Source organism: Phaseolus vulgaris, chromosome 4, assembly GCF_000499845.2.
Source record: "Phaseolus vulgaris cultivar G19833 chromosome 4, P. vulgaris v2.0, whole genome shotgun sequence".
Lineage (NCBI taxonomy): Eukaryota > Viridiplantae > Streptophyta > Magnoliopsida > Fabales > Fabaceae > Phaseolus > Phaseolus vulgaris.
Window position 1 is genome coordinate 14,425,880 of NC_023756.2, and position 26,363 is coordinate 14,452,242.

The window sequence follows — 26,363 nt, forward strand, 5'->3', positions numbered from 1 at the left end:
ACTCATGCTTTTTGCTTCTCCAGGTTATCAGGCTTTCCCCAAGAAACATATAGTATCTAGAGGAGTTAGATTTTTTGTCAGTAACAAAACTTTATAGTTTGCTTCACTATAGATCTTTATGGTCACAATGTCTTCTCTCCTGAATGGACTTGACTTCAAGTACTTAAGAATTTTGTCAACTACTTGGATATGTCTTTTTCTTGGATCATGCATAAATTGTCTTACCACACTAACTACATAAGAAATGTATGGTATTGTGTGTGTGATAGATAAATGAAATTTCCTACCAATATCTGATAATGAATCTTTTCTACTAGAGACTCCCTTCACCTCCAATTTTATGATTTTGTTCAAATAGGAATTCATGAGGTTCTTCATCCCAAGTAATCAATTTCTATTGTAAGGAAATACTTAGATCTTTCATTTCAAACTGGGTTGCTTTTTTTTCTTCAAAGTCAATTTCTTTGTTTGATCATCTCTTGCAATAATCATATTATTCACATAGATCAATAAAATAATGAGTTAACCTGTAATAGAGTATTTTATAAATAAAGTAAGATCACCTTGGCTTTGCTTGTATCCTAAGGAAATAATTGCTTTTGTATTCAAACTATGCTCTTGGAGACTGTTCAAGACCATTTAAGGCCTTCTTTAAGAAGCATACCATATTCCTTCCACTATGTATTTCAAACCTTAAAAGAATCTCCATGTACATTTCTTTTTCTAAATTGCCATGAAGAAAGACATTCTTCATATCCAATTGGTGTAAGTCTTGACCAAAATGAGTTACCATATCAAGAACAACTCGAACTATATTCATCTTTGCTACTGGAGCAAATGTTTCTCTACAGTCAATTCCATAATTTGAGTGGATCCCTTTGTAAGCAATTTGGCTTTATATTTTGTCTAGTGTCTTATATTTCTTTGTAAATATCCATCTGCACCCCATCCTTCAATGACAACAATACAGTTTTTATGTTTATTAGAGAGATTGTAATGCAGACATGTTGAGAAATACGATGTTTTTCACTTTCTCAATGCAACAATTAAATTCTCAATAACACTAACGTCCTCACTATTATCTTCAGTTATCCTCACTTTCGAGTCAAACAACTCTTCTGGCTCCAGAGTCAAAGTGGGTTGTTTCCTCACCATGGGTTGGTTCAATCCCATTGGGGTGACTTCATCATTTAGATCTTGAACAACCTGCAAAGACAAATATGGTAATGACATGAAGGAAAACTCTTCTATTGCATGTGCTTTCTCCCCTTGAAGTGGGTGATTGACAAAAAAAGATTTTGTTTCATGAAAGGTAACATCCATGGTGATAAAGACACAATGACTATGAGGATGATAACATTTGTACCACTTTCTATTAGAAGGATAACCATTAAGTATACATTTAGGAACTCTAGGATATAGTTTGTTGCAATTAGGATTATGAGAGTGAACAAAAACAACACATCCAAATACTCAACAAGATAGATTTTGAAACTAGGGGAGAAGAGGGAGCAAAGATTGTCGAGACTCAATAGGACTAATGTCATTTAAGACACAAGTGAGTAACTTGTTGATGCGGTATGTGACAGATAACATAACTTCTCCCCAATAGGTTTTGCAAATAGACATTTGGGAAAAGAAGGCTCTGGCTACTTCTAGACGATAATGATTCTTCCTTTTTGCAACCTTGTTCTGCTGTCGAGGGCTTACACAAATTAATTCATGAATAATATCATTATAAGAAAAAAATTGTAGAATTCATGAATAATATCATTATAAGAAAAAAAATTGTAGAATTCATGATTCACATATTTAGTACTATCATTAGACCTAATCCTTTTGATGCTTTTTCCAAATTGATTTTGAACAAGATGAAAATATTAACAAAGATTTGAAAGATCTCAAATTTACTTTTCATAATGTATGTCCACGTGACATAGGCACAATCGCTAATAAAATAACAAACCAATTTGGTCCAGAAATAAATTCTAAAATAAGTTTCTATACATCAAAGTGAATAAAGACAAATGAAAAATTACTCTTTTTACCATAGATGGGATAGGATGCACAATGATGCTTTGGTAATTGACAAATATCACATTTGAAAGACTCAATAGACAAGGAACAAGAATTTGACAAGGTTGAATGACAGGCATTGAAGTCTTCTATGATGAATCCAAAGTTGGATTTTGTTTTATAAAACTCATGTTAGGCATAACCACAAAACATCTTAGTTATGGACATCACCATGAATCCACATTTGGAAATTTGCCCATGTTTTTTTTATGTTTATTGCTAGCTTATGACTGAAAAAATAAATCCTAAGAGTTCATCTAATTACTTTAAAATATTATAAGATAATATTTTTAGATATTTCTAATATTGATCAATGTGTTGTAAGGAAAGATGATATCAACCTATAATTTTCATACATAATGTTTCAAAATTAAAACTCTTAGAAATTCAAATTGAATACAGGTAAATCACCTTGAATGCAGGAGATGGACTACAATAACGAAGCAAGCAATGGTATTAGGTTCAGGTAAGTGCATGTTAATGAGATTTTTGAAACAAGATTACTTATTGCCTAAATTTGTATTATTTGAGATAATAGCTGACTTTACTTTTGAGTGTAATTCTATTATGTTACAATTACTTTGCTAACTCAACAATGCGTTAGACTAACAACTACAAAAGTTGGCTCTCTTCTATTCTATCTCTTAATAAATGGCCTGATAATCTTCTCTTCACTCTAATCCTATTTCATGAATTCTATGTTGATGTATGGTATGAAAACATGTGTTTAAGGTTTGGTTCTCATTATAATTATAAACGTAAAGCATATTCAACACAAATTTGGTGTCAAAAGTTGAAACATGTTAGAATATGTATGAAATGTAGGTAGAAAGTAGTTGTATTGGAAAATTGCTTGATGTTGTACCTATCTCTGTATCTAGGAATCTAGTTCAGGCTTTTGATCTTTGCTCATCCCTCTACTCGTTGTATTAGAATTCTATCATTATAAATATGAGATGGTAAGAAAGGTGTGATTAAGCCCTTTTAAAATATATTCTCTCTTTTATTTATCTCAATTTGGTACCAGAGCGGGTTGATCCTGGTCTACTGGTCTCTATGTTCTCCGACATAGTTTCTATCGTCATCCCTCGTCCGTCGATTGCTGTCACAAATTTCTTAGGTGACTATCAAATCTAGAGTGTCTCTTTGGGTGACGACCAACCTTGTTGGTCCCGGAAATAGATTATGTTGCATGTGCCGCCACGCACACACTTTCCATTTGCCACTGCTCTATGCATGTTGGTCATGCATCGTCTTCCTCTCACTGGAGCAACGTTGCGCCTCCTTCCCTGCACTCGTTGGACTTCCTCGTTGTCGTTCTGACCATTGATTCTTCTTTTCCGGCATGGTTGAAAGTTAAACCTAGGGTTTTCAATTTGTAGTTATTATTGGTTATTTCTTTCTCTCGGTTGGTCTCCTCAAACTCCGCAACTGTGTGTTCTGGACCTAGTGTCTCCTCTGGAACCCCTACCCCGACCATTACCTCTGAAAAACTAAATTGAAAAAATTGTCTCTCTTGGTCTGCCTCAGTTGAACTATGGTTCCTTGGCCAAGGTTTCCACGATCACCTTGAACAAGATGAGACTAACATGCCATTTGATCAAGTTCAAAAGTGAAATCAAACTGATTTTCAACTTTGTGCCTTATTATGACAATTTGTGGAACCCAAATTATTGGGTACTCTTAGATCATTTAAAACTTGCAACTCTTTTTTGGAAAAGGCTTAAAATATTTTTGCAAATCATATTCAACGCCTCTATGACTCTGTCAATAGGCTTGCCTCTCTTAAACAAATAGATCATGACGTGATGTCTTTCATGAGTGAAGCTCAATCTGCTTTTGAAGAATTAAAGATGTTCTTGGAAGTTGAGTCATTAGACCTAATCAAGAAAAAACTGAACAAATTCTACATGGTGATAGTCCTCTATTCTGTAAATCCAGACTTTGAACATGTTAGAGATCAACTTTTGATAGTCCCTCCATGGAAAGCTTGACCATGCGGTTCCTTCGGGTTCCAACACTTAAAAGTAGGAATGTTCAAGAACCTATGGAATCTTCTGTCATGGTTTCCACATGTAGAAAAAGAGGACACAATGCTAGAGGAGGACGTGGAGGTTGGAGACATCCTCAATGCACGTACTTTAAGAGAATGGGTCACGTTAACTACTTCACTTTGCATGACTTTCCTGACCAGATGAGTATATCTAAAGTTGTAGTTGCTGAGCCTAAATTCTCTAAAGAATACCAAGGATATATGAGGTTGAAATCTAATAACTTGGCACAATCATCTACATATCCCAGCTTGCATCTCACAATTCATGAAGAGTCAAAGCCAACAGATAGTTGACTTAGATGTTTCGGTAATACCTCTTTGTTCTCATAACTTTCTTTACCAAAATATCCTCATTCATAACTTTAGCCAATGGTTCTTATTAAAGGAAAAGAAAGAATAGGGTAAATCCCTTGTGTATATTGAACACATAGGGTTATGTTTATATAGGAAAAAGAAACATATGGGCTAAGCCCATTACATAAATATGAGATATCTAACAATATCTATAATATCTCATAATATCAAATAATATCTAATTATATCTAATAATATCTAACACTCCCCCTCAAGCTGGTGCATATAGATCATATGTACCCAGCTTGTTACAAATGTAATCAATCCTAGGTCCTCGTAAGGGTTTAGTAAAAATATCTGCTAATTGATTATTTGAATTAACAAACTCAGTCTTGATATCTCCTGATATAATCTTTTCTCGAATGAAATGACAATCAATCTCAATATGTTTTGTCCTTTCATGAAAAACTGGATTTGAGCTAATATGAAGAGCAGCCTGATTATCACATATCAGTGTCATTTGACTAACCTCTCCAAATTGCAATTCTTTAAGTAACTGTTTAAGCCAAATAAGCTCACAAGTAGCCGAGGCCATAGCTCTATATTCTGCTTCTGCACTAGATCTTGCCACAACACTTTGTTTCTTGCTCTTCCAAGAGATCAAGTTATCACCAATGGAGACACAATAACCAGAAGTTGACCTTCTATCAGATGGAGATCCTGCCCAATCAGCATCTGAATAACAAACGACTTTAGTATGGTTATTATGACCATATAACAAACCTTTTCCAGGAGAGCCTTTAATGTACTTCACTATACGAATGACTGTATTCCAATGATCTTCACATGGAGAATTAAGAAATTGACTCACCACACTGACTGCAAAGGAAATATCAGGACGAGTAACAGTGAGATAGTTCAATCTTCCAACTAATCTCCTGTACTTCTCAGGATCTGAAAGAGGCTCCCCCTGATTGGGTAGAAGCTTGACGTTGGGATCCATGGGAGTATCAACAGATTTCGAATTCATCAACCCAATTTCCTCCAAAATATCTAATGCGTATTTCTTTGAGAGATAACAATACCAGTATTGGATTGTGCTACCTCAATCCCCAAGAAATATCTGAGTTTGCCAAGATCTTTGGTCTGAAAGTGTTGACAAAGGTGTTGTTTTACTTGTGAGATGCCATGGTGATCACTGCCTGTAAGAACAATGTCATCAACATATACTACAAGATAGATACACCCAGCACTCGAGTGACGATAAAAAACTGAATGATCGCCTTCACTGCGAGTCATACCAAATTGTTGAACAACATTGCTAAATTTTCCAAACCAAGCCCTAGGAGACTGCTTGAGGCCATATAAGGATTTGCGAAGACGACATACCAATCCAGAAGACTCCCCCTGAGCAACAAAACCGGGAGGTTGCTCCATATAAATTTCTTCCTGCAAATCCCCATTAAGAAAAGCATTTTTAACATCCAGTTGATAAAGAGGCCATTGTTGAAGAGCAGCCATAGCTATGAATAAGCGAACAGAGGCCATCTTTGCTACTGGAGAAAAAGTATCACCATAGTCTAAACCAAAAATTTGGGTATAACCCTTAGCCACAAGACGAGCTTTGAGACGATCAATAGTACCATCAGGACCAACTTTGATAGCAAAAATCCACCTGCAACCAACAACAGATTTCCTAGATGGTAAAGGAACAAGTTCCCAAGTTCCATTATTCTGAAGCGCATTCATTTCATCAAGCATGGCCTGACGCCAACCAGGATGGGCTAAGGCATCACCTACAGATTTTGGAATGGATACAGAAGAAATAGACGAAAGGCAGGTATAAAAGGGTTGAGATAGTCTATGGTAACTCAAAGCAGTATAATGTGGAGAGGGATTACGAGTAGAACGTATACCTTTACGGATAGCAATAGGAAGAGCAGGTTCAACAGTCGGAGGTTCAACTATAGGAGCCGGAGGGGGATGAGGTGTTGGCACCAGAATAGAGTCTGCTGATGGACGATGAGACGGTTGACGACGACTATACACCTGAAGAGTTGGCGGCGGTGGTGAATTGTTAGGTGCACTAGGCACAACAAGAGGAATATTAACTTGATTAGATGAAGAAATTGAAGGAGAAGGACAAGACTTAAAGTAAAGGGAAGATTCACTGAAGGTGACGTCTGCTGAAATAAAATAACGGTTTAAAGACGGTGAGAAACATTTATATCCTTTTTGTGATCTAGTGAATCCTAAAAAGACACATTTGTGTGACTTAGGAGATAATTTATCAAGACCAGGACTAAAATTATGAACAAAACATGTGGACCCAAAAACTTTGGGAGGTAAAGAGTGGAGAGGGTCATGTGGAAATAAAATAGAATGAGGAATTTTGTTATCTAAAACTGAAGATGGCATGCGATTAATGAGATAACATGCACTAAGAACAGCATCACCCCAAAAACGCTGAGGAACATCACCATGGATTAAAATAGTACGAGTTGTTTCAACAAGATGTCTATTCTTGCGCTCAGCTACCCCATTTTGTTGAGGTGTATAAGCACATGAAGTTTGATGAAGAATACCATGAGAAGCCATAAAATTTTTAAAAGAATGAGAAAGATACTCACGTCCATTATCACTGCGCAAAATTCGGATGGAAATTCCAAATTGATTTTTAATTTCATTGTAAAATATTTGAAATATAGAAAACAACTCAGAACGGTTTTTCATTAAAAATACCCAAGTACATCTTGAATAATCATCAATAAAAGTAACAAAATACTGAAATCCTAAATTAGACTTAATACGACTTGGTCCCCAAATGTCAGAGTGAACTAAGGCAAAAGGAGATGAAGCACGTTGTGAGACACTACGAGGAAAAGAACTACGAATGTGTTTCCCTAACTGACACGACTCACACGATAAAGTAGACACATTAGACAAACTTGGAACAAGCTGTTGCATCTTGGCAAGACTAGGATGACCCAACCGAGCATGAATGAGAGATGGAGAATCCATAATTGCGCCAACATGTGCAGAGATCTGTAGTTGATAAAGTCCATGAGACTCACATCCGGTGCCAATCATCCGTCCCGAACTCCGGTCCTGTAAAGTAACAGAATCTTTGGTAAAAGAAATAACACAGTCAAGGGAACGAGTGAGACGACTAATGGATAATAAGTTAAATGGAGACCCAGGGACATAAAGAACATTATCAATAGATAAAGATGAAAAAAGATTAATAGTACCAACACCATGTGATGGTACCCTATATCCATTGGCCATGGTAACTGAAGGTAAATAACCCGTAGTAGATAGGGAAGAGAAAAAAGATTTATTACCAGTAATGTGATCAGTGGCACCTGAATCTAGAACCCAAGGGCCATGGGAAGTGGAGTGAGTGAGGCCAACAAAAGATGTACCTGAATGTGCAACAGAAGCCGTGGAACTAGGGTTCTGACGATCCTCATACCATTTAAGAAATTCATTGAAAATAGCAGGCTGGCTTGGGGTATCAATTGAAGTATGGTCCATGGTAGAAGGTTGCACAGGGGCAATTTGAGCAACCGCAACAGATCTAGGAGGACGACCATGTAAGGCATAACATCTGTCAATTTTGTGGCCAAGTTTGCCACAATGGTCACACTTGTGACGCCCTTTGCCCGGCTTGTGAAGGCGAGTACGATCATTATGCTGAGATACTAAAGCAGAAGAGTCATCAACATGAGACGTTATATCAGCGGTGTGTTTACCTGGCACGCGCAAAAGGGTAGAACAAGTGGAAGTAAAATTGGGCACAATAGGAGATCCCAAAATTTGATCACGAACGTGAGAATAATCATCAGGAAGACCATGTAAACCCAATAACATGAAGAACTTGGATCTTTGTTCTAGTTCTTGAGAAGGAGTAGAGGCAGGAGGTAATAACTCATTAAAATCATGAAGAAGAGCATGAAGTTTACCTAGATATTCTGCCATTGTACCATCAAGACGTTTGGGAGCAACAATTGTGAGAAGATTTTGACACACACTATAAAGACGTTGAGTATCATTGGTGTATAATAATTTTGCTTGTTCCCAAACTTCTGAACATGTTTCATAGGTACGAAAAATTTGTTTTAAAGATGAGTGAATGGTCGATTTGATAACAATGCATAATTGAGCATCAATTTTCGACCAACGAACAACCTCATTTTCAGCAAGAGTAGGATGAGTAAGATGATCAACATAACCTTGACTCTTAAGCCATAATTTAATATCTGATGCCCAAGTGTCATAATTGGTTCCATCCAATTTGTCAATGGAAAGATGAACATTGACGTAATTAGTATAAATAGATGAATCCGGCATAATGACTGAAGAAGAAGCCATAGTGGCAGCGGAAGCGGAAGAAGCCATAAAAGATAAGGACAAATCCAGTCACCGGTTAATTGGCGGGAGCAACAAAGATGAAGGCTCCGACAGCGATTCCGGCGAGATTCCGGCGGCGTCTCCGGCGAAGGTCCGGCGAAGTTCCGGTGAAGGTCCGGCGGAGGTCCGGTGAAGGTCCGGTGAAGGTCCGCGAAGGTCCGGTGAAGGTCCGGCGAAGGTCCGGTGAAGGTCCGGCGAAGGTCCGGTGAAGGTCCGGCGAAGGTCCGGTGAAGGTCCGGCGAAGGTCCGGTGAAGGTCCGGCGAGACAGTGGGGGTGGTGGCTGGAAAATTCCAGTAAATAGTGGATTCACCAATAAAAATTGAACCCTAAACCCTAAACTCTAACCTTATGCTCTAGATACCATATTAAAGGAAAAGAAAGAATAGGGTAAATCCCTTGTGTATATTGAACACATAGGGTTATGTTTATATAGGAAAAAGAAACATATGGGCTAAGCCCATTACATAAATATGAGATATCTAACAATATCTATAATATCTCATAATATCAAATAATATCTAATTATATCTAATAATATCTAACAGTTCTAAAGTTTCCTCAAAGGGGGTTGGTCAAGTTTCCCTTTTCTCCTTACTTAAATCTAAAATCTTTTCTTTTTGTTCCTGTTTGTCCTTCCAATCTTATTTCATTAAGTCAATTAACCAAGTCTTTAAACTGTTCAATAACCTTTGATGTCAATTACTTTGTTATACAAGACCGTATGAGTCTACTGATTGGAGAAGGACATGAATTGAGAGGTTTATACTATCTTGGAACTAGTCCACATGTATCTTGTTTTGCATCTCATCTCCTAAACTTCTACATGATCGTTTGGGACATCTTCACCTGTCAAATTAAAAAAAAAAATGGTCCCAAATCTTGGTAGTCTCTAGTCATTAGAATGTGAGTCATGTCAACTAGGAAAACATGTTAGATCTTCTTTTTCTAAAAGGTTTGAATCAATATGAAATTCTGTTTTTTCTATTATTCATTTATGATATTTGGGGACTGAGTCGTGTCTTATCTTTTGGTTTTAGATATTTTGTTACTTCATTTATTAGGTATAACAGTAATAACTGTTTATAACAGTCCTAACTGTTCACTTGTATTCCATACTGCACTGGGTACTATTAATACCCAGGCTGCTCTACATGTAAATCAGAATCTAAAATACTAAAGTTCTCTCAATCTCTCTCTCTCTTCTTCCTAATCCTTTCTCTCACCCTCTTTACTCTTTTATGGTATCCAGAGCCAAAAATGGCCTCATCATCTACCACTGAACCCAATTCTGAAACTTTTTCTGCCAAGCCCGAAGCCCTTCCCCCTCATATCTTTCATACGCCAATTCCTCTAAAACTGGACTCAGAAAACTTCCTTGTCTGGCGGCAGCAAGTTAATGCCACTCTTCGCAGTTTAGATCTTCTTTATTTTCTGGATGGGTCTTGCATTCCTCCACGTCTCATTTCTATCGAAGAAGACGCTTCTCCAATTGTGAATTCCAAATACATCCAGTATGATCGTCAAGATCAAGCAATCTTGGCCTGGTTACTGGCATCAATGACCGCAGGTGTCCTCACCCAGATGGTTGGCATGGACACGTCAGCCCAAGTCTGGGAAAAGCTCCAAACCCATTATGCGTCCCAAACCCGTGCTCAAATCAAGAAGCACAAGCAGCAGCTGCGTACACCCAAGAAGGACCGCTCCATCTCTACCTACCTTCTTGATATCAAGAAAACTGTAGATCAATTGGCTGCTGTGGGTTGTCCCATCTCTACCGAAGATCACATTGAAGTTGTTCTTGATGGGCTGTCTGAAGAATACGACTCCTTTATAACCTCTATCACATCCCGTCTTGACCCTTACACGGTTGCAGACATTGAAGCACTGCTTCTTGCTCAAGAAAATCGTATTGAACGAAACAAACAATCTGTTGATCACATTCTGCAGGCAAATGTTGCTTCTGTCCCATCCTCCTTCTCTCCCTACAACTCCAGTTCTACACATTCTTCCTCCTTTTTCCGCCCCTCTGGTCACGCCAAACAACGGTTCTACTCTAAACCCCGCTTTCAGTCATCCAAGAACTTCCCCAAGATATCTTCTACTGCTTCCTCTTCTCGGGTTCAATGTCAAATTTGTGGAAAATATGGGCATACTGCCCTTCACTGTTGGCATAGGTTTGATTCTTCCACTCCATCTCAAGTTACTGCTAATACTGCTCATTTTCCTTCATCTTTTGGTGATGATGAACCTTCGATCCTCGGGACTCCCAAAAATCTCCATGATCCCCTTTGGTACCCTGATAGCGGTGCTTCCCATCATCTCACTGCTCATGGCACCAATCTTTCCACAACAACTCCCTACACAGGTTCGGAAAAGGTGGCTGTAGGTAATGGTTTCCAGCTTCCTATTACTTCTATTGGTTCTGCAACTTTTACAGATATTAATACTCATCATACCTTCTCTTTACACCACCTTCTGCATGTTCCTACTATTTCTAAAAATCTATTAAGTGTTTCCAGGTTCGCCCGTGATAATAATGTTTTCTTTGAGTTTCATGCTGATGTTTGCCTTGTTAAACGTCAGGGAACCAACAAAATCCTGCTCCAAGGCAAGCTTAAAGATGGTCTTTATGTGTTTCCCAATCTAGTTCAAAATGCATCATACTCTGCTTACAATACTGCACTCTCTGCTGGCTCTTCTGCTTATCATTTGTGGCACTCCCGGTTTGGTCATGCCCAACCAAGAGTGATTCATCAAATAATGAAGATGTGTAATATACCCTTTACTGCTAAACATGAATTTTGTGAATCCTGTGTTGTTGGCAAGTCCCATCAGCTTCCTTTTAAAGCCTCTCAAACTATATACTCTAAACCTTTACAACTTGTTTTCATTGACATTTGGGGGCCATCGGCTACCCCTGCCACTAATGGTGCTCCTTATTATATCTCTTTTGTGGATGCTTACACTAGATATGTTTGGTTCTATTTAATTCATGCTAAATCACAAGCTCTCACTGTTTTTAAATCTTTCAAAATATATGTTGAAAAACAGACTGGTTTTCCTTTGTTAAGCATTCAGACTGATAATGCAAAAGAATTTCTCTGTTTTAAATCCTTTTTGCTATCCAATGGCATATCTCATCGTCTAACTTGCCCTCACACTCATGAACAGAATGGTTCTGTGGAACGCAAGCATAGACATATTGTTGATATTGGTTTAACTTTACTTGCTTGCTCTAAATTACCCATGCATTTCTGGGGCTATGCTTTCACTGCTGCTGTATCCATTATCAATGTTTTACCCACACCTGTTTTAAATAATCAAAGCCCATACTATTTGTTGTTTAACACACACCCTGATTATGTTTTTTATAAAACCTTTGGATGTGCTTGTTATCCTTTGCTTCGCCCATATAATAAACATAAAATGAGTTTTCGTTCATCTTTGTGTGTGTTTCTTGGCTATGCATCCAATCACAAAGGCTACATGTGTCTCTCTCCCTCTGGGCGTATGTATATTACTCGCCATGTTACCTTTAATGAATCTGTTTTTCCCTATGCTGATTCTTCTAACCCTTTTTCTTTTGTCTCCCACCCACAAATAGCCTCTCTGATGCTTCACCTAGTTTAACTGTTTTTCAACAACCAACTTTCTCTGTGTCACAACCAGCTCTTCCTGCCTCACAACCCATCGCCCCTGCCTCTTCACATGACCAACCTGCTTCCTCTGCATCCACATCTTCTCACTCTGATTTGTCTTCCACGGTTTCACCCCCACAACATTCTGCTCCTCACAACACTCACCCTATGCTTACACGTGCGAAGGCTACCTTACTTGGCCCAAGTGCTTTCACTGCTGTCCCTGTGTTGCCTCTCCCAAAATCCACCAAAGAGGCCTTACAGCTTCCCCAATGGCTTGCTGCCATGCAAGAAGAACTTGCTGCTCTAAACACAAACAACACTTGGATTCTCACTACCCTTCCTCCTGGAGTTCAACCTGTTGGGCCTATCGTGCCACCCGTTATCGGGCCGCTATCGGACCACCCATAATATATAGTCCCACGCACGAGTTGGCAGTCTCGGCGTGAGGGGGGTGTGTTGGAGATCCCACATCGACTAGAGATTAGAGCCTTTCATTGTATATAAGTGGGTGCAAACCTCAACCCTATGAGCCGGTTTTATGGGGTTGAGTTAGGCTTAAAGTCCACTTTCTTAATATGGTATCAGAGCCATTTCGAGCCTATCCTAGCGAGTATTTGTGTTGGGCCTATCGTGCCACCCGTTATCGGGCCGCTATCGGACCACCCATAATATATAGTCCCACGCACGAGTTGGCAGTCTCGGCGTGAGGGGGGTGTGTTGGAGATCCCACATCGACTAGAGATTAGAGCCTTTCATTGTATATAAGTGGGTGCAAACCTCAACCCTATGAGCCGGTTTTATGGGGTTGAGTTAGGCTTAAAGTCCACTTTCTTAATACAACCCATTGGCTGCAAATGGATTTTCAAAATAAAATACAATGCAGATGGCTCTTTTCAGCGCAATAAAGCTCGCCTCGTCGCCAAAGGTTTTCATCAGCAATATGGTTTTGACTATTTTGAAACATTCAGTCCTGTGATAAAGCCTGTCACCATCCGTATTATCCTTACTCTAGCCCTTCAACTAAACTGGTCTGTCAATCAAATTGATATTAATAACGCCTTTTTGTATGGTGACCTTGAGGAATCTGTCTACATGAGTCAACCTCCTGGTTTTGAAATTGGTGACTCCAACACTGTCTGCAAACTTACCAAAGCTCTCTATGGGTTGAAGCAAGCACCTAGATCCTGGTTTCACAAGCTAAGTACCACTTTGCTTTCTCTTGGTTGGTTTTCATCCTACTAAAAGTGACACCTCTCTTTTCCTTCACTTCCACAACAATATTACTCTCTTTGTCCTAATCTATGTTGATGACATACTAATCACAGGGAACTCTAACAGTGCCATTCAGCGTCTTATTCACTCTCTCAGTCAGCACTTTGCCCTAAAGGACCTTGGGACTCTTCATTACTTTCTCGGGATTGAAGCCACTTGGACGTTGGATGGCGGCTTACATCTATCTCAAACTAAATACATTCAGGATCTCCTACGTAAAACCAACATGCTCTCTTCCAAGCCTCAACCAACACCTATGCTCTCCACTACTCGTCTAACAATAGACGCTACCACTGCTGTAGATGATCCTTCATTCTATCGCTCAGTGGTAGGCTCTCTTCAATATATCCTCATCACTCGTCCTGAACTCGCCTATAGCGTCAACAAAGCATGCCAGTTCATGAACAACCCTCAACATCACCACTGGAATGCTGTTAAACGTATTCTTCGTTACCTAGCTGGCACTACCACTCATGGTCTTCATCTTCGGCGCCCTTCTCAACTCACTCTCAATGCCTTTGCTGATGCTGATTGGGGTTCTGATCCTGATGACAGGAAATCCACCTCCGGCCTTGTTGTCTTTCTCGGCTCGAACCCTATTGCTTGGCTTTCAAAGAAACAAAAGGTTGTTTCTCGCAGCTCCACTGAAGTAGAATTTCGCAGCATTGCTGCTACGCTTGCTGAACTCAAATGAATCCAGAATCTGCTCACTGAACTTCGTCTTCCTCCTACGCTACCCACCATTCGATCGGATAACCTTGGCGCTGTTCTTCTTGCATCCAATCCTATTATGCACTCCAAGACCAAGCATTTTGAGCTTGACCTCCATTTTGTTCGTGATGCTATTCAACAAAAGCAACTGCACCTTCTACATGTCCCTGCCACTTTACATATCGCGGATGTTTTCACGAAACCCTTAAGTGCTGGCCCTTTTTCAGCCTTCTCACATAAATTAATGGTGTATCCTAAACCATCAATTTAAGGGGGGGATATTAGGTATAACAGTAATAACTGTTTATAACAGTCCTAACTGTCACTTGTATTCCATACTGCACTGGGTACTATTAATACCCAGGCTGCTCTACATGTAAATCAGAATCTAAAATACTAAAGTTCTCTCAATCTCTCTCTCTCTCTTCTTCCTAATCCTTTCTCTCACCCTCTTTACTCTTTTATCATTGATGAATATTTTAGACGTACTTGGCTTTCTCTTAGAAAGATTGTTCTTTGAACTATTGTTATCTTTACATTTTATTTATAATTTTCTTAATTATCACAAGTTATCTACTTCTTATTGTTCTTTTCTATCCTCAGTGTCTTTTATAACTATTCCAAAAAATGGGAATGAAGCACTTGATAATCCTAGATGGGGACAAGTCATGACTGCAGAGATGCAGACTCTTGACTAGAATGACACATGGGAGTTAGTTCCCTTTCCACCTAGGAAGAAAATAGTTGGATGGCGATGGGTTTATGCCTTTAAAGTTGGCTCCAACGATGAAGTTGATTGTCTCAAGGCAACAATTAATTGCCAAAGGATACACTCAAATTTAAGGCCTTGATTATAGTGATACGTTTTTTTCAGTGGCCAAAATGACTATTGTTTGTCTTTTCTTTGCCATGGTTGTTATTTGTCATTTCATAATCTGGATATGAAAAATGCCTTTCTTCATGGATATCTAGAAAAGGAAGTCTACATGGAACAACCACTTGGGTGTGTTGCTTAAGGGGAGTTTGGTTTGTATGTTATGTTGCTCTCTCTGTGGCCTTAAACAATCATCACGTGCTCGGTTGGGAAGTTAGCTACATTGTTCAAACCTTTGGGCTGAAATGTATTGAAGTAGATCATTCAATTTTTTTTTGTCATATCTCTCTTGGAAAATGTGTTTGTTTAATAGTATATGTTGATGATATAGTCATTATAGGAAATGATGTTGCTAGAAAATTTTAGCTAAAGGAACACTTGTGTAAACATTTTCAAACCAAGGATCTTGGGAGCCTCAAATACTTCTTGGGTATTGAAGTAGCTCGGTCAAAAAAAGGTGTTGTAATTTTTCAAAGGAAGTATACTCTAGACATCTTGAAAAATGTGTCTTTTGCAGTTGGTGTTGTTAGTTAGTTCATGCAGGTTCCTTGTATTGGCCATTGGAATGCTGTCATTTGTATCCTAGGGTACCTCAAAAAGGCTCCAAGACAAGGTCTACTATATAAAGATAAAGGAAACATCCAAATCTTTGGGTATTGTGATGCTGATTGGATAGGATCTTCTATTAACATATGCACTACTACAAGATATTGTGTTTTCCTTAGAGGAAATATTATTTTTTGAAAAATTAAGAAACAAAGTGTAGTGGCTCGATAAAATGCTGAAGTTGAATAGAGTGGCGTCTCTCACTGACAGGTGAAACAATTCCTTCAAGAACTAAACATTTGTGAGATTCAGTTAATGAAAATGTTTTTGATGACCAAGTTGCTATCCACATTGCTTCCAATCTAGTATTCCATGAGAGAACTAAATACATTGAAATTAATGATCATTTTATTCGAGAAATATTGTTGTCCAAGGAAATTTGTACTTGAGCTTGTGGGATCCAATGATCAACTTGTAGATGTGTTAATAAAGTCCTTAAAGGGACCCCATATTGAATTTATTCGTTCCAAGCTTAGTACATATAATTTGTATACTCCAGCTTGAGGGGGAGTGTTAGAACAGGAATTGCTTGTAGGTAGAAAGTAGTTTTATTGGAAAATTACTTCATGTTGCACCTATCTTTGTATATAGGAATCTATTTCAGGCTTTTAATCTTTGCTCTTCCCTCTACTCATTTTATCAAAATTCTATCATTATAAATAGGTGTGATTGGCCTTCTAAAATATATTGTCTCTTTTATTTATCTCAAGTAAACTCTCTCTTTATTTTATTCTTAAGACTTCTGGTTTTGGGAGATGAAATGAACAAAAGCATTGTAAAAGTATGGCTTATTTGCAAGAGTTTGGTTTTAGCAAAACTACATAAGCTATTAGATTGTGGGGTTGGGCCTAGCCAAACCCTAAAAAGCTAGCCCTTAAGATAAAGGTTGCCTCCTCTTATATTCATTGTGTTGGCATTATCTATAGTCGTGAAACCTGAGTTTTTCTTAATATACACTAACTTGGTACTATTTCTAGTCAGCATGAGACTTAGTTTTTCCCAATGGAAGTCTCTCCTAGGGATGCAAATTCGATGTACCTTGTGGTCTTTTATTTATCCATTAATTATTAATGGTTATTGTTTTCTTATTTGTTTTGTGTGAACAGGAATTTATATGGTTCCATACAAGATGTGGTGGTTCCTTTAATGTATACGGAATACACAACGCGCAAGGTCCTAGTTATGGAGTGGATTGAGGTATTTTATGATTTGTTGTCTGCTCAGTATCTTGGCTAGAATAGTTCAGTATTTGTATAAATAAGATACATAGTATTGCATAATTAGGAGATAATTATTTGATAATTAGTGCAAATTCTGTTTTCTATTTATTAGGATAGATTTAGTATCTTTTGGTGATTTGATTTGATTTCTATAGTTTTAATTACCTATTATTTCTTGCTTTAGTTACCTATTGTTTCTTTCCTTAATTAGGTTGTAAATAGTCTATAAATTTAGACTATAATCACATTTGTAAACACATTCAGAAATATATTCAATTTTCTTCTTTCAACTCATAGTAAGTTTATTATATATATCTGTGAATGAGATAAGCAAGTTTGCAATTAGGAAATATCCTAAATATCCCTTGTGATGATTTGGAGATGAACACCTGATATGTACCTAGAGAAATGGTTAAATATTGTCAACACCTTCCTAAATTATGTGATGTGCATTTCAAGTTTTGACATTTAGTTCTTGGAAATATGCCTCAAGTGTCTCTTCCTTGAAAACAAGTTAAGGCGCATGGGGCAAATTTGTCTTTACATATTCTCTTTTGTTGCGCACTGATGAAAGAATTTAGACTTCCTCTAACTTATTATCTATATGGTGTAGGGGGAAAAGTTGTCTGAAGTGAAGGATCTCTACCTGATTGAGGTCATTTGTGAAACTAGCATAAAAAGCACGTTATTCTATATTTTTAATCAGTAAAATTCTTAGATTTTGCATCGTGCTAATCAAGTTTTGTATTTCCTGTTGATGATTAGGTAGGAGTTTATTGCTCATTCAATCAACTTCTTGAGTGTGGGTTCTATCATGCAGATCCACACCCTGGAAATCTTCTTCGAACATATGACGGCAAATTAGCTTATTTGGGTAATTGAAGTTTAATATTTAATATTTTAAATTCTTTGGCTTTTTGGTTAATATTTAAACAAATATGTCTTGTTTCAAGAATTTAATGATAGAAATAAGCTAAACTCTTGGAATCAATTGGTCATTTCTTTGATTCAATGATGCATTCTTTTCCCTTCTTCTGCACTAGATTTTGGTATGACAGGTGAGTTCAAGCAAGAATTACGTGATGGATTCATGGAAGCTTGTTTACATCTTGTAAACCGTGATTTTGATGCATTGGCTAAGGACTTTGTCACTCTTGGGTATTTATATTTATTTATGTTCCCTTGCAGTTATTAAAGTGACTATTGTTATTGAAATAAGATATCACTGCTTGTATTTTTTATAGGCTTCTTCCAGCAACTGCAGACAAAGAAGCTGTTACAAAGGCTTTGACAGGTTTTTACTTTATTGTGTTTAGTTGAATTTTAAACAGCTGTGGTTATGTTGTAGGTAGTGTTCCTCATTTTTAGAGATTTTAATTGTTAATTTTGGCACTTGCGTTTGTTTCTTGATAGGGGTCTTCCAAAATGCTGTTGCCAAAGGAGTTAGTAATATCAGCTTTGGAGACCTTTTAGGAAACTTAGGAACCACCATGTAAGCTCTTTGCTAATGGTTGATGCATTAGATATATAATTGTTGAACCTACAATATATTGGAAATTTCTTTTTTGTATGGTAAGAAAAAAATGGCATATGAAATACAATATAGAAGATCTGTATATCTTACAAGATTATGTGCTGCAGAACGCCAAAGTCATTGCTGATTTATTATATTCATATGTTACAAAAAATTTGGCAAATGTTTTGAAACATGATTCACGTTTGAGATTTTGACAAGTTTAATGTTGGTTATTGAGGGCATAACAGTCTCCTCCTTTACCCATAGTTGGGAACAACTATGAGACCTTAGGTGAAGTTAAATGTTTTGAAAACAAGACTACAAGGAAATAGAGGCGCATAAAGAGATAAAGAGAAACAAATTATATTTACATTTTCTCTTGATTAAAATTTCATGATTTTAGATGTCGAGGGCATAAAGATTAAAGACATAATGGAAGAGTACATCAAACAAGAGGGCCCCTAAAACAATTAGAGCAAAGAGAATTATATACTCATCCTATTCTAGGGTAAATGAACATGGGGTAAAAATGTGTTTTAGACCTCTTTAAGATTGGGTCAAAATTGGTTTTGGTCCCAACATTTTCGGCCTTGTATTTTTGGAAATATGGGATTTGATAGAAACCCCAACAAGGATTACACTGCAACTGTATTATTTGATGAAAAAGAGAATCTAGTAGAATTATTGCAACCAATAAAAAAGATAAACCAGAGTCTAACCACCCTTGTACAATATTCTTTTCTGCCTTCTCTCATTCCCCTAATGTCCTATTAAAGCATGCTGCAAAAAAAATATTTTAACAGAATTCTTTCTGCAAACTCAGTAATGTGTGCGACCTCTTAACTAATTCTCTCTTTCTCTTTTGGATTCTCTTCTTTTAGAGTTCCTCATTTTATCACTTTAGCCAATGGTTCCAAAGTTGTTTTTCCAAGAAGTTGTTCAAGTTTCCAGTCTTCTTTGAATCTAAATTTGTCCTTGTCCCTACTAGTCCTTTTATCTCATTCCTCTGAGTCAATTAACTTAGTCATTCAATTGTTCCATAACCTTTAAATCTTTCATTAATAAACTCAAGTAAAATGAGAATACTCATCGATGAATGTAACAAAATATCGAAACCCAAAAGTGGTACTTGGCTTGGTCCACAAATGTAAAAGTGAAATATAGAAAAGACGAATTACACCGTGTTTAAGGTCTTTTTGGAAAAGAAGATCTAACATATGTTTAAGACATTAAGTTTGTTAAGTCGAGGAACCATTTTCTTCAATTTTGATAAGTGTGGACGACCCAAGCTATCATGCAAATGTTTTGGAGATAAGATGCAAAATAGAACACATAAGATTTGATTCCAAGATAGTAGAGTCCACTAGCATGTCCTCCACCAATCAGTCCACCCGTACCATGCACGTCATCAAAATGGTATAATCGAAAGGAAAAGCAAACAATTAGTTGAAATTACTCATACCATATTACTTTGAGCTAATGTGCTTGTTCATTACTTGAGGTGATGCTATTCTTATTGCATGTTGCCTCATAAATAAAATGCCCTCTTCCTCTCTTGACAATCACATTCCCCTATTTTATCCTATTTTTTAATGAACCTTTATTTCGTGTATCTCATTCATTCAACCATTGTCTCTTTCTCCTCATGACACTTCAAATCAAATCACTTCTCAAGGTTCCCTGCCTCTTTCAATTCCACCTGAACCATCATCCCCTCCTCTGATCATTTATCAACGTAGAACACACAAGATTGGTCCAATGTTACCCTATTAGTCCTTTTTTCCAAGTCTTTCATTACCATCTACCTATAAATGAAGATCCTAGTTGACTAATAGCTGTTTGAAAAGTTACTCGCTATTAAGAAGTGCAATTTAAGTCTAACTCAACCTTATAAAACCGGTTTATAAGGTGAGGTTTGCACATATTTATATAATATGAAATGTTTTTATCTCTAGTCGATGTGGGATCTCCAACACACTCCATCACGTTGAGGCCAACTCGTACGTGAGACTATATAATGGGTCGTTCAATAGCGGCCTGATAGCGGGTGGCCTGATAAGCCTTACAAATTTCGCTAAGATAGACTCTAAATGACTCTGATACCATATAAAGAAGTGAAGTTTAGACCTAACTCAATCTTATAAAACCGGCTTATAAGGTGAGGTTTGCACCCACTTATATGTTATGAAATGTCTTTATCTCTAGTCGATGTGAGATCTTCAACACTCGCTTTACATAAAATCCTCATCGTGTTTGTAATTTTCTAAGCTATCATAGACTATCTTCTTATCTTTTCTCCATCTCATTTGTGTTTATTAAGAAGTGAACTTTAAGCCTAACTCAAACTTATAAAATTGGCTTATAAAGTGAGATTTGCACCCACTTGTATACTATGAAACGTTCTTATCACTAGTCGATGTGGGATCGGATAGCCTGCTAACCCACCAAACTCTTGCTAGGATAGAGTCTAAATGACTCTGGATACCATATTAAGAAGTGGATTTTAAGCTTATTAAGAAATGGACTTTATGTCTAACTCAACCTTACAAAAGCGACTTATAAGGTGAAGTTTGCATCAACTTATATACTACAAGATGTCCTTATCACTAGTCGATTTGGGATCTCCAACACACCCCTCACACGAAGACCTGTCAACTCGTGTGTGGAATTGTATATTTATAGGTGGTTTGATAATAGCCCAATAATGAGTGGTCTAATAAGCCTAACAAATTCTTGTTAGAATAGGCTCTAAATGGATCTGATACCATATTAAGAAGTGGACTTTAAGCCTAACTCAACCCTATAAAATCGACTTATAACGTGAGATTTGTACTCACTTATATACTATGAGATGTCCTTATAACTAGTCGATATGGGATCTCCAATAGTGTGCTCTATTACTATCACCAAAAATGTATAGCAAACACTTAATCATCCTGGATGGCGACAAACCATGATTGTTGAAATGAAGGAAGTTGACCAAAATCAGAGATGGGAGCTTATGCCTCGTCTAGCTAGAAATAAGATAATTTGATGCAATTGAGTTTATGTCATTGTAGTTAGGCCCAATGGTCAAATTGATTGTCTTAAAGCCATAATAGTTTTCGAAGGATGCACACAAATATATGGTCTTGACCTATGAAGCTCGGACACGGCGTGGAGGCTATGTTTTCGCACTTCGGACACATCACTGACACAGACATGCAGCAGATGTGTGAATGACGCGGTGTCAGATACACCTATGTGGGCCAGATACGACCCTGTTTCTGGACATGTCTCACAAAAATCATCCATTCTAATTAAAACAAATAGAAAAATGAGGAACAAATAATATATTTGTAATCTTAACATGCCGTTTTAGCAGGAAGATCAAGTAATCTTAACATCCCGTTTTAGGAGGAAGATCGAGTGCTTATACACTTTATAAATTACACAGAAATTATAGAAGAGGGAAGAAAAAAGAAAAGAAAAACCTTTGTTATGTTGAGTGGCAAAAAGAAAAATAAAGAAAGAAGCAAAAGAGAGAAGAAGGAACAAAAATGGTGAGCAAATTTGAGAAGAAAGGAGAAAGAACGTGCAGAAGGTAAATGAAGTTTTACACTGTCCTTAAATTGAAATGACAAAACAATGTAATTTATTACAAAACCATTCTACCCCAACTTGCAAACGACGATGATTTAATGCACTCTAAAAATTTGCAAACGCCAGTTATTTAATGCAAGAAACTGATATTTGTTTTATTATACTTTATACTACCAATTAATGCATTACACATATACATAACAATGTTTTCAACTAATTAACTTGCTATACATTGGAGTGATCCACTTTTTAGGGTTCAACAATTTTTTTTAACTAAAGTCCAACATGCCATGCACTAAATTCTAAATATAAGTAAATATTTTGAATTTGGAAAACCATAATTAATGACTATAGGAGAATAAAAGAGAATATCTTTACTTATTTTGGTTAGATCTATTATTTTAGCTGGTCCTTTCAATTAGGTGGTTATAACTGTCACCGTTGTCACCTCATGTAGCTATAACTTCTCCTTCTATACTACTTGTACATTCTTTGTATATTAAATAATGTCATTTTTATTCCCTGCTGCTTTAGTCTTCCCGATGTTGGTTGTCTACTCTATATTTCACTTTGACAAACTGTCATTTTTTTGTTCTCTTTGTCTCCAGGTATAAATTCAAATTTAGGATACCTTCATACTTCTCGCTTGTGATTAGAAGGTAGTTCTTTTCTTTCCACAAGTTACTACAACACAACCAATAATGTCTGTTAAAATTTCTAAACAATAATTTATTTCTTTTAGCCTTGCTGTATTGGAAGGAATTGCAATCAGCTTTAATCCTGAGTACAAAGTTTTGGGTAGTACATACCCTTGGATTGCACGAAAAGTACTTACTGATAGCTCTCCTCAGCTCAAATCTTCTTTGGAAAATCTTCTTTATAAGGTAAACATAAAAGAGTGAAGTCCAAGATTTCTCTATGGTACCTCACCTGACATCTTGATGATCAATACATACGATTTTGATTCTCATTGCCATAATTAGTGTTGGAATATTTTCTAAACAACTTTCACATAATTTTGATTATAATCTTTTTTCCAGGATGGAGTTTTTAGAATAGACCGTCTAGAGTCTTTGCTGACAGAGGTAAAATTATCTTAATTTTCTTTACTCTTTTTTTACTATTTTTGGTATGAAGTCAATCTTTTATTATTAGTTATATTTTTAAGTTCTGATCTTGGAGCTGGATTTTAATCCATTCAATGGTCTGTTTAAAGAAAGTACTTGATTGTTATAGTTAGGTTTTTTTGAGAAATCTGCCAAGGTGTCCTGCTAGTTCTTAGTTTTTCTGAGGATTTAATAATTAAAAAGACTATATATTGAAACTTTTCTATTAACTTTGTTGGAGATCTCACATCGACTAAAGATTAAGATATTTCATAGTACAAGAGTCAGTTTTATAAGGTTGAGTTGAACTTAAAGTCCACTTCTTAATATGGTATCAGAGTCTATCCTAGCAGTTTGTTGGGCTTATCAAACCACCCACTATCAGGCCGATTGGACCACCCATAATATGTAGTCTCACGCACGAGTTTGCAGGTCTCAGTGTGAGGGAGGTGTGTTGGAGATCTAACATTGACTAGAGATTAGGACATTTCATAATATATAAGTGGGTGCAAACCTCACCTTATAAGCCGGATTTATAACGTTGAGTTAAACTTAAAGTTCACTTCTTAATTTTGTCATTTATTTCCAATTTAGTATTATATAGTGTTGGTTCTAGCATTTAATTAAAAATGTACTGAGTTAAATCAAGCTATATTAGGTAGATGTTAGTATCACTGAATGCTTCAAGGTACCTTGTGCATTTTTGGCAATATATTTCTTCATCTTGTTTCTTGAATTTTATTTGTTCAAACTATCCTGATATAGTTTCATGACAGTCTCTCCGTGCCAAAACAGAAAAGGCCATAGTAAAACAAACTGAAGGCACTGATTCGAGAATGGCTATGAAGGAAATTCTTTCTTTTACACTGACAGAAAAGGTGCATATTGTTCATTATGGATTAACATTATATTTTTGGCCACCTTTACCTTTTCCCCACTAAATTGGATTTTGCAAAAATCTTTGCAGGGTGAATTTGTGAGGGAAATAATTGTTCAAGAATTTGCTAAAGTAAGTTTCTTCTTATTTTTTTACAGCACTAAATAGCAGTGAGGTATATGAAACATTGGATATACAGTGTCAAAATTGATTGATTGATGATTTTATAGTGTATTTAATAATCATTACTGTTATCATTTGCTTATTTGATTGCAAACTCCTGCATTCCATGATTATTTTAAAGATACTCGACATATTACTAACAATGTCCATATCACGGTGTCACTGAACTCACCTATAATATCAGTTAAGTATTAATTTTCTATTATAGGATTTGATTGAGGCTTTGGTTTTTAACCATGCCAAATAGCGTCCAATGTAGCTGACCTCACCTAGAGGGATAAAATTTTGTTGTTATTGTAAGGTTTGTATGAACATGTTGAAGCTAAATAGAATTTCAACTACAGCATTGAGCTTTATGTTTTGTTCTTGTATTTTGTTGCTTTACTTTCAGCTTATCAGTATGTTGTCTAGATTCTTGAAAAGAAACAATAATGATGGTTTAATACCATCTGATCATGGTTTTTATCAGTTTGTCAAGTTAGCACAAGCTTAAATTTGTCTCTTCATACATTTTAGGTAAATTAGTTTAATCTTTTTGACATCATTAGATCCTTTATTCTTATTTCTATTTTTCACCCCTACTGCGAGTTTTCTAATTTGCTTTTAAACCCATATTCAGGGTTTAGATGCACTTGGGCTAGCAACCTTGGAGACAGCTGCTGCCAGAGTTCCTTTCAGTGCTCTCTTTTATTCCCCTATATTGACTGATGAAGATATAACCAACTTGAGAACCTTCCGACGCCTTATGCTATTGCTGTTAGGAGCTAGAAGAAAAGAAGAGTTCCATACTGTAAGATTTTTATTTTATTTAAAGAGAACAATATCTTTGGATTTTATAATCATGTATTATTTCATTTGGAGGGACACTTGACATTTTACCTGAATTTTTAAACTTAGGAAGCAAGGACCTCAGGATGTTTCATGTCAAAACCCTTTGGTCTTTGCGTCACATTATATCATACCAAATCTAGAAACTAATTCTCTTCCCTACAAAGAAAAAAATGTGTAAAAAATAAAAAATACAACAACCAAGCCTTCTTTTGCCACTAAGCCAAAATTTATTTCAAATTAAAGTCCTAATTATAAAATTACTGTTCTTTTACTATCGACTTCCCTTTAAAGACAATGCTAGTAGACTGGTAAATATAGGTTTTTGTTAAAAATTTGGTTTGGGATTTAATAATTATGTTAAATGTTGACAATATTTAAATTTTTCTTTCTTAAAGTTTAGAGTAAAGTGCTACAAAGTTAAAGTTTAGAGTGTTTGATCGAGTGTTTACCATTAGACCAAAAGTTATAACTAATAGTTAGGATGTAATTGTTTTTACTTAAGAGCATAATAACCCACCTAGCCTCACGGGATGTAATTGTTTTTACTTAAGAGCATAATAACCCACCTAGCCTCACGGGATGTAATTGTTTTTACTTAAGAGCGTAATAACCCACCTAGCCTCACGGGACAATTGATACCACTTGCAACATAGAGTAAGTGGTAATACATTTTTATAAATTGTATTGCCTCCTTGTGTTTTAGTTACCTCGCAAAGAATAAACTAGGGACTAAACATGTATTTCTTGTGAAATGTTGAAACATGAAGTAAGTCAATCTTTCAGCAATAAATTATTAGACTTGGAATGCTAAATGGATAATCGTTTCCTTGTGTTGTTTATCTTGTGAATTTTTTTTGTACTTTTTTTGAATGACATGTAGAGAAGCAGACAGGCCAGTCCTGACAAGAATCAAATATTGTACATGGAGGAGCTTTCTTCAGTCTTAAATCAAGTTGAATCCGTTCAAGACATTCTTCCTGTTCTTTCTATCATTCTCGAGGTAAACCTAACCATTAGCATTTTATTTAAGAATTATAGCCACTTACCCATTTTTTCATTAACCGGGACAAGTCACGGGTCAAGCAATTTTGCCCCTTAATATTGGCT

The 26,363-nt window shown here is 36.5% G+C and overlaps 2 protein-coding genes across 3 annotated transcripts in view; one reads left to right on the forward strand and one right to left on the reverse strand.

Moving 5' to 3' along the window:
- The window catches only part of LOC137837345 (uncharacterized aarF domain-containing protein kinase At1g71810, chloroplastic), a 34,059-nt gene that overhangs the window by 6,870 nt on the left and 826 nt on the right, over positions 1–26,363 (forward strand). For both annotated transcript variants that reach the window (XM_068646323.1, XM_068646324.1), the window contains 14 exons: positions 2,499–2,542; positions 17,048–17,138; positions 17,775–17,816; positions 17,927–18,035; positions 18,205–18,319; positions 18,406–18,455; positions 18,575–18,653; positions 22,868–22,918; positions 23,002–23,143; positions 23,300–23,344; positions 24,142–24,243; positions 24,333–24,374; positions 25,045–25,215; positions 26,137–26,256. In XM_068646323.1, the coding sequence (XP_068502424.1) occupies positions 2,499–2,542; positions 17,048–17,138; positions 17,775–17,816; positions 17,927–18,035; positions 18,205–18,319; positions 18,406–18,455; positions 18,575–18,653; positions 22,868–22,918; positions 23,002–23,143; positions 23,300–23,344; positions 24,142–24,243; positions 24,333–24,374; positions 25,045–25,215; positions 26,137–26,256 (1,203 nt within the window). The remainder of the gene's footprint in view (positions 1–2,498; positions 2,543–17,047; positions 17,139–17,774; positions 17,817–17,926; positions 18,036–18,204; positions 18,320–18,405; positions 18,456–18,574; positions 18,654–22,867; positions 22,919–23,001; positions 23,144–23,299; positions 23,345–24,141; positions 24,244–24,332; positions 24,375–25,044; positions 25,216–26,136; positions 26,257–26,363) is intronic.
- Positions 7,360–8,451, reverse strand: LOC137837346 (uncharacterized). Its single transcript, XM_068646325.1, has 2 exons — positions 7,768–8,451; positions 7,360–7,531 (listed from the first exon to the last, which is right to left on the reverse strand). Exons 1-2 carry the CDS (start codon positions 8,402–8,404, stop codon positions 7,494–7,496), a joined length of 675 nt encoding a protein of 224 aa, XP_068502426.1. The 5' UTR covers positions 8,405–8,451; the 3' UTR covers positions 7,360–7,493.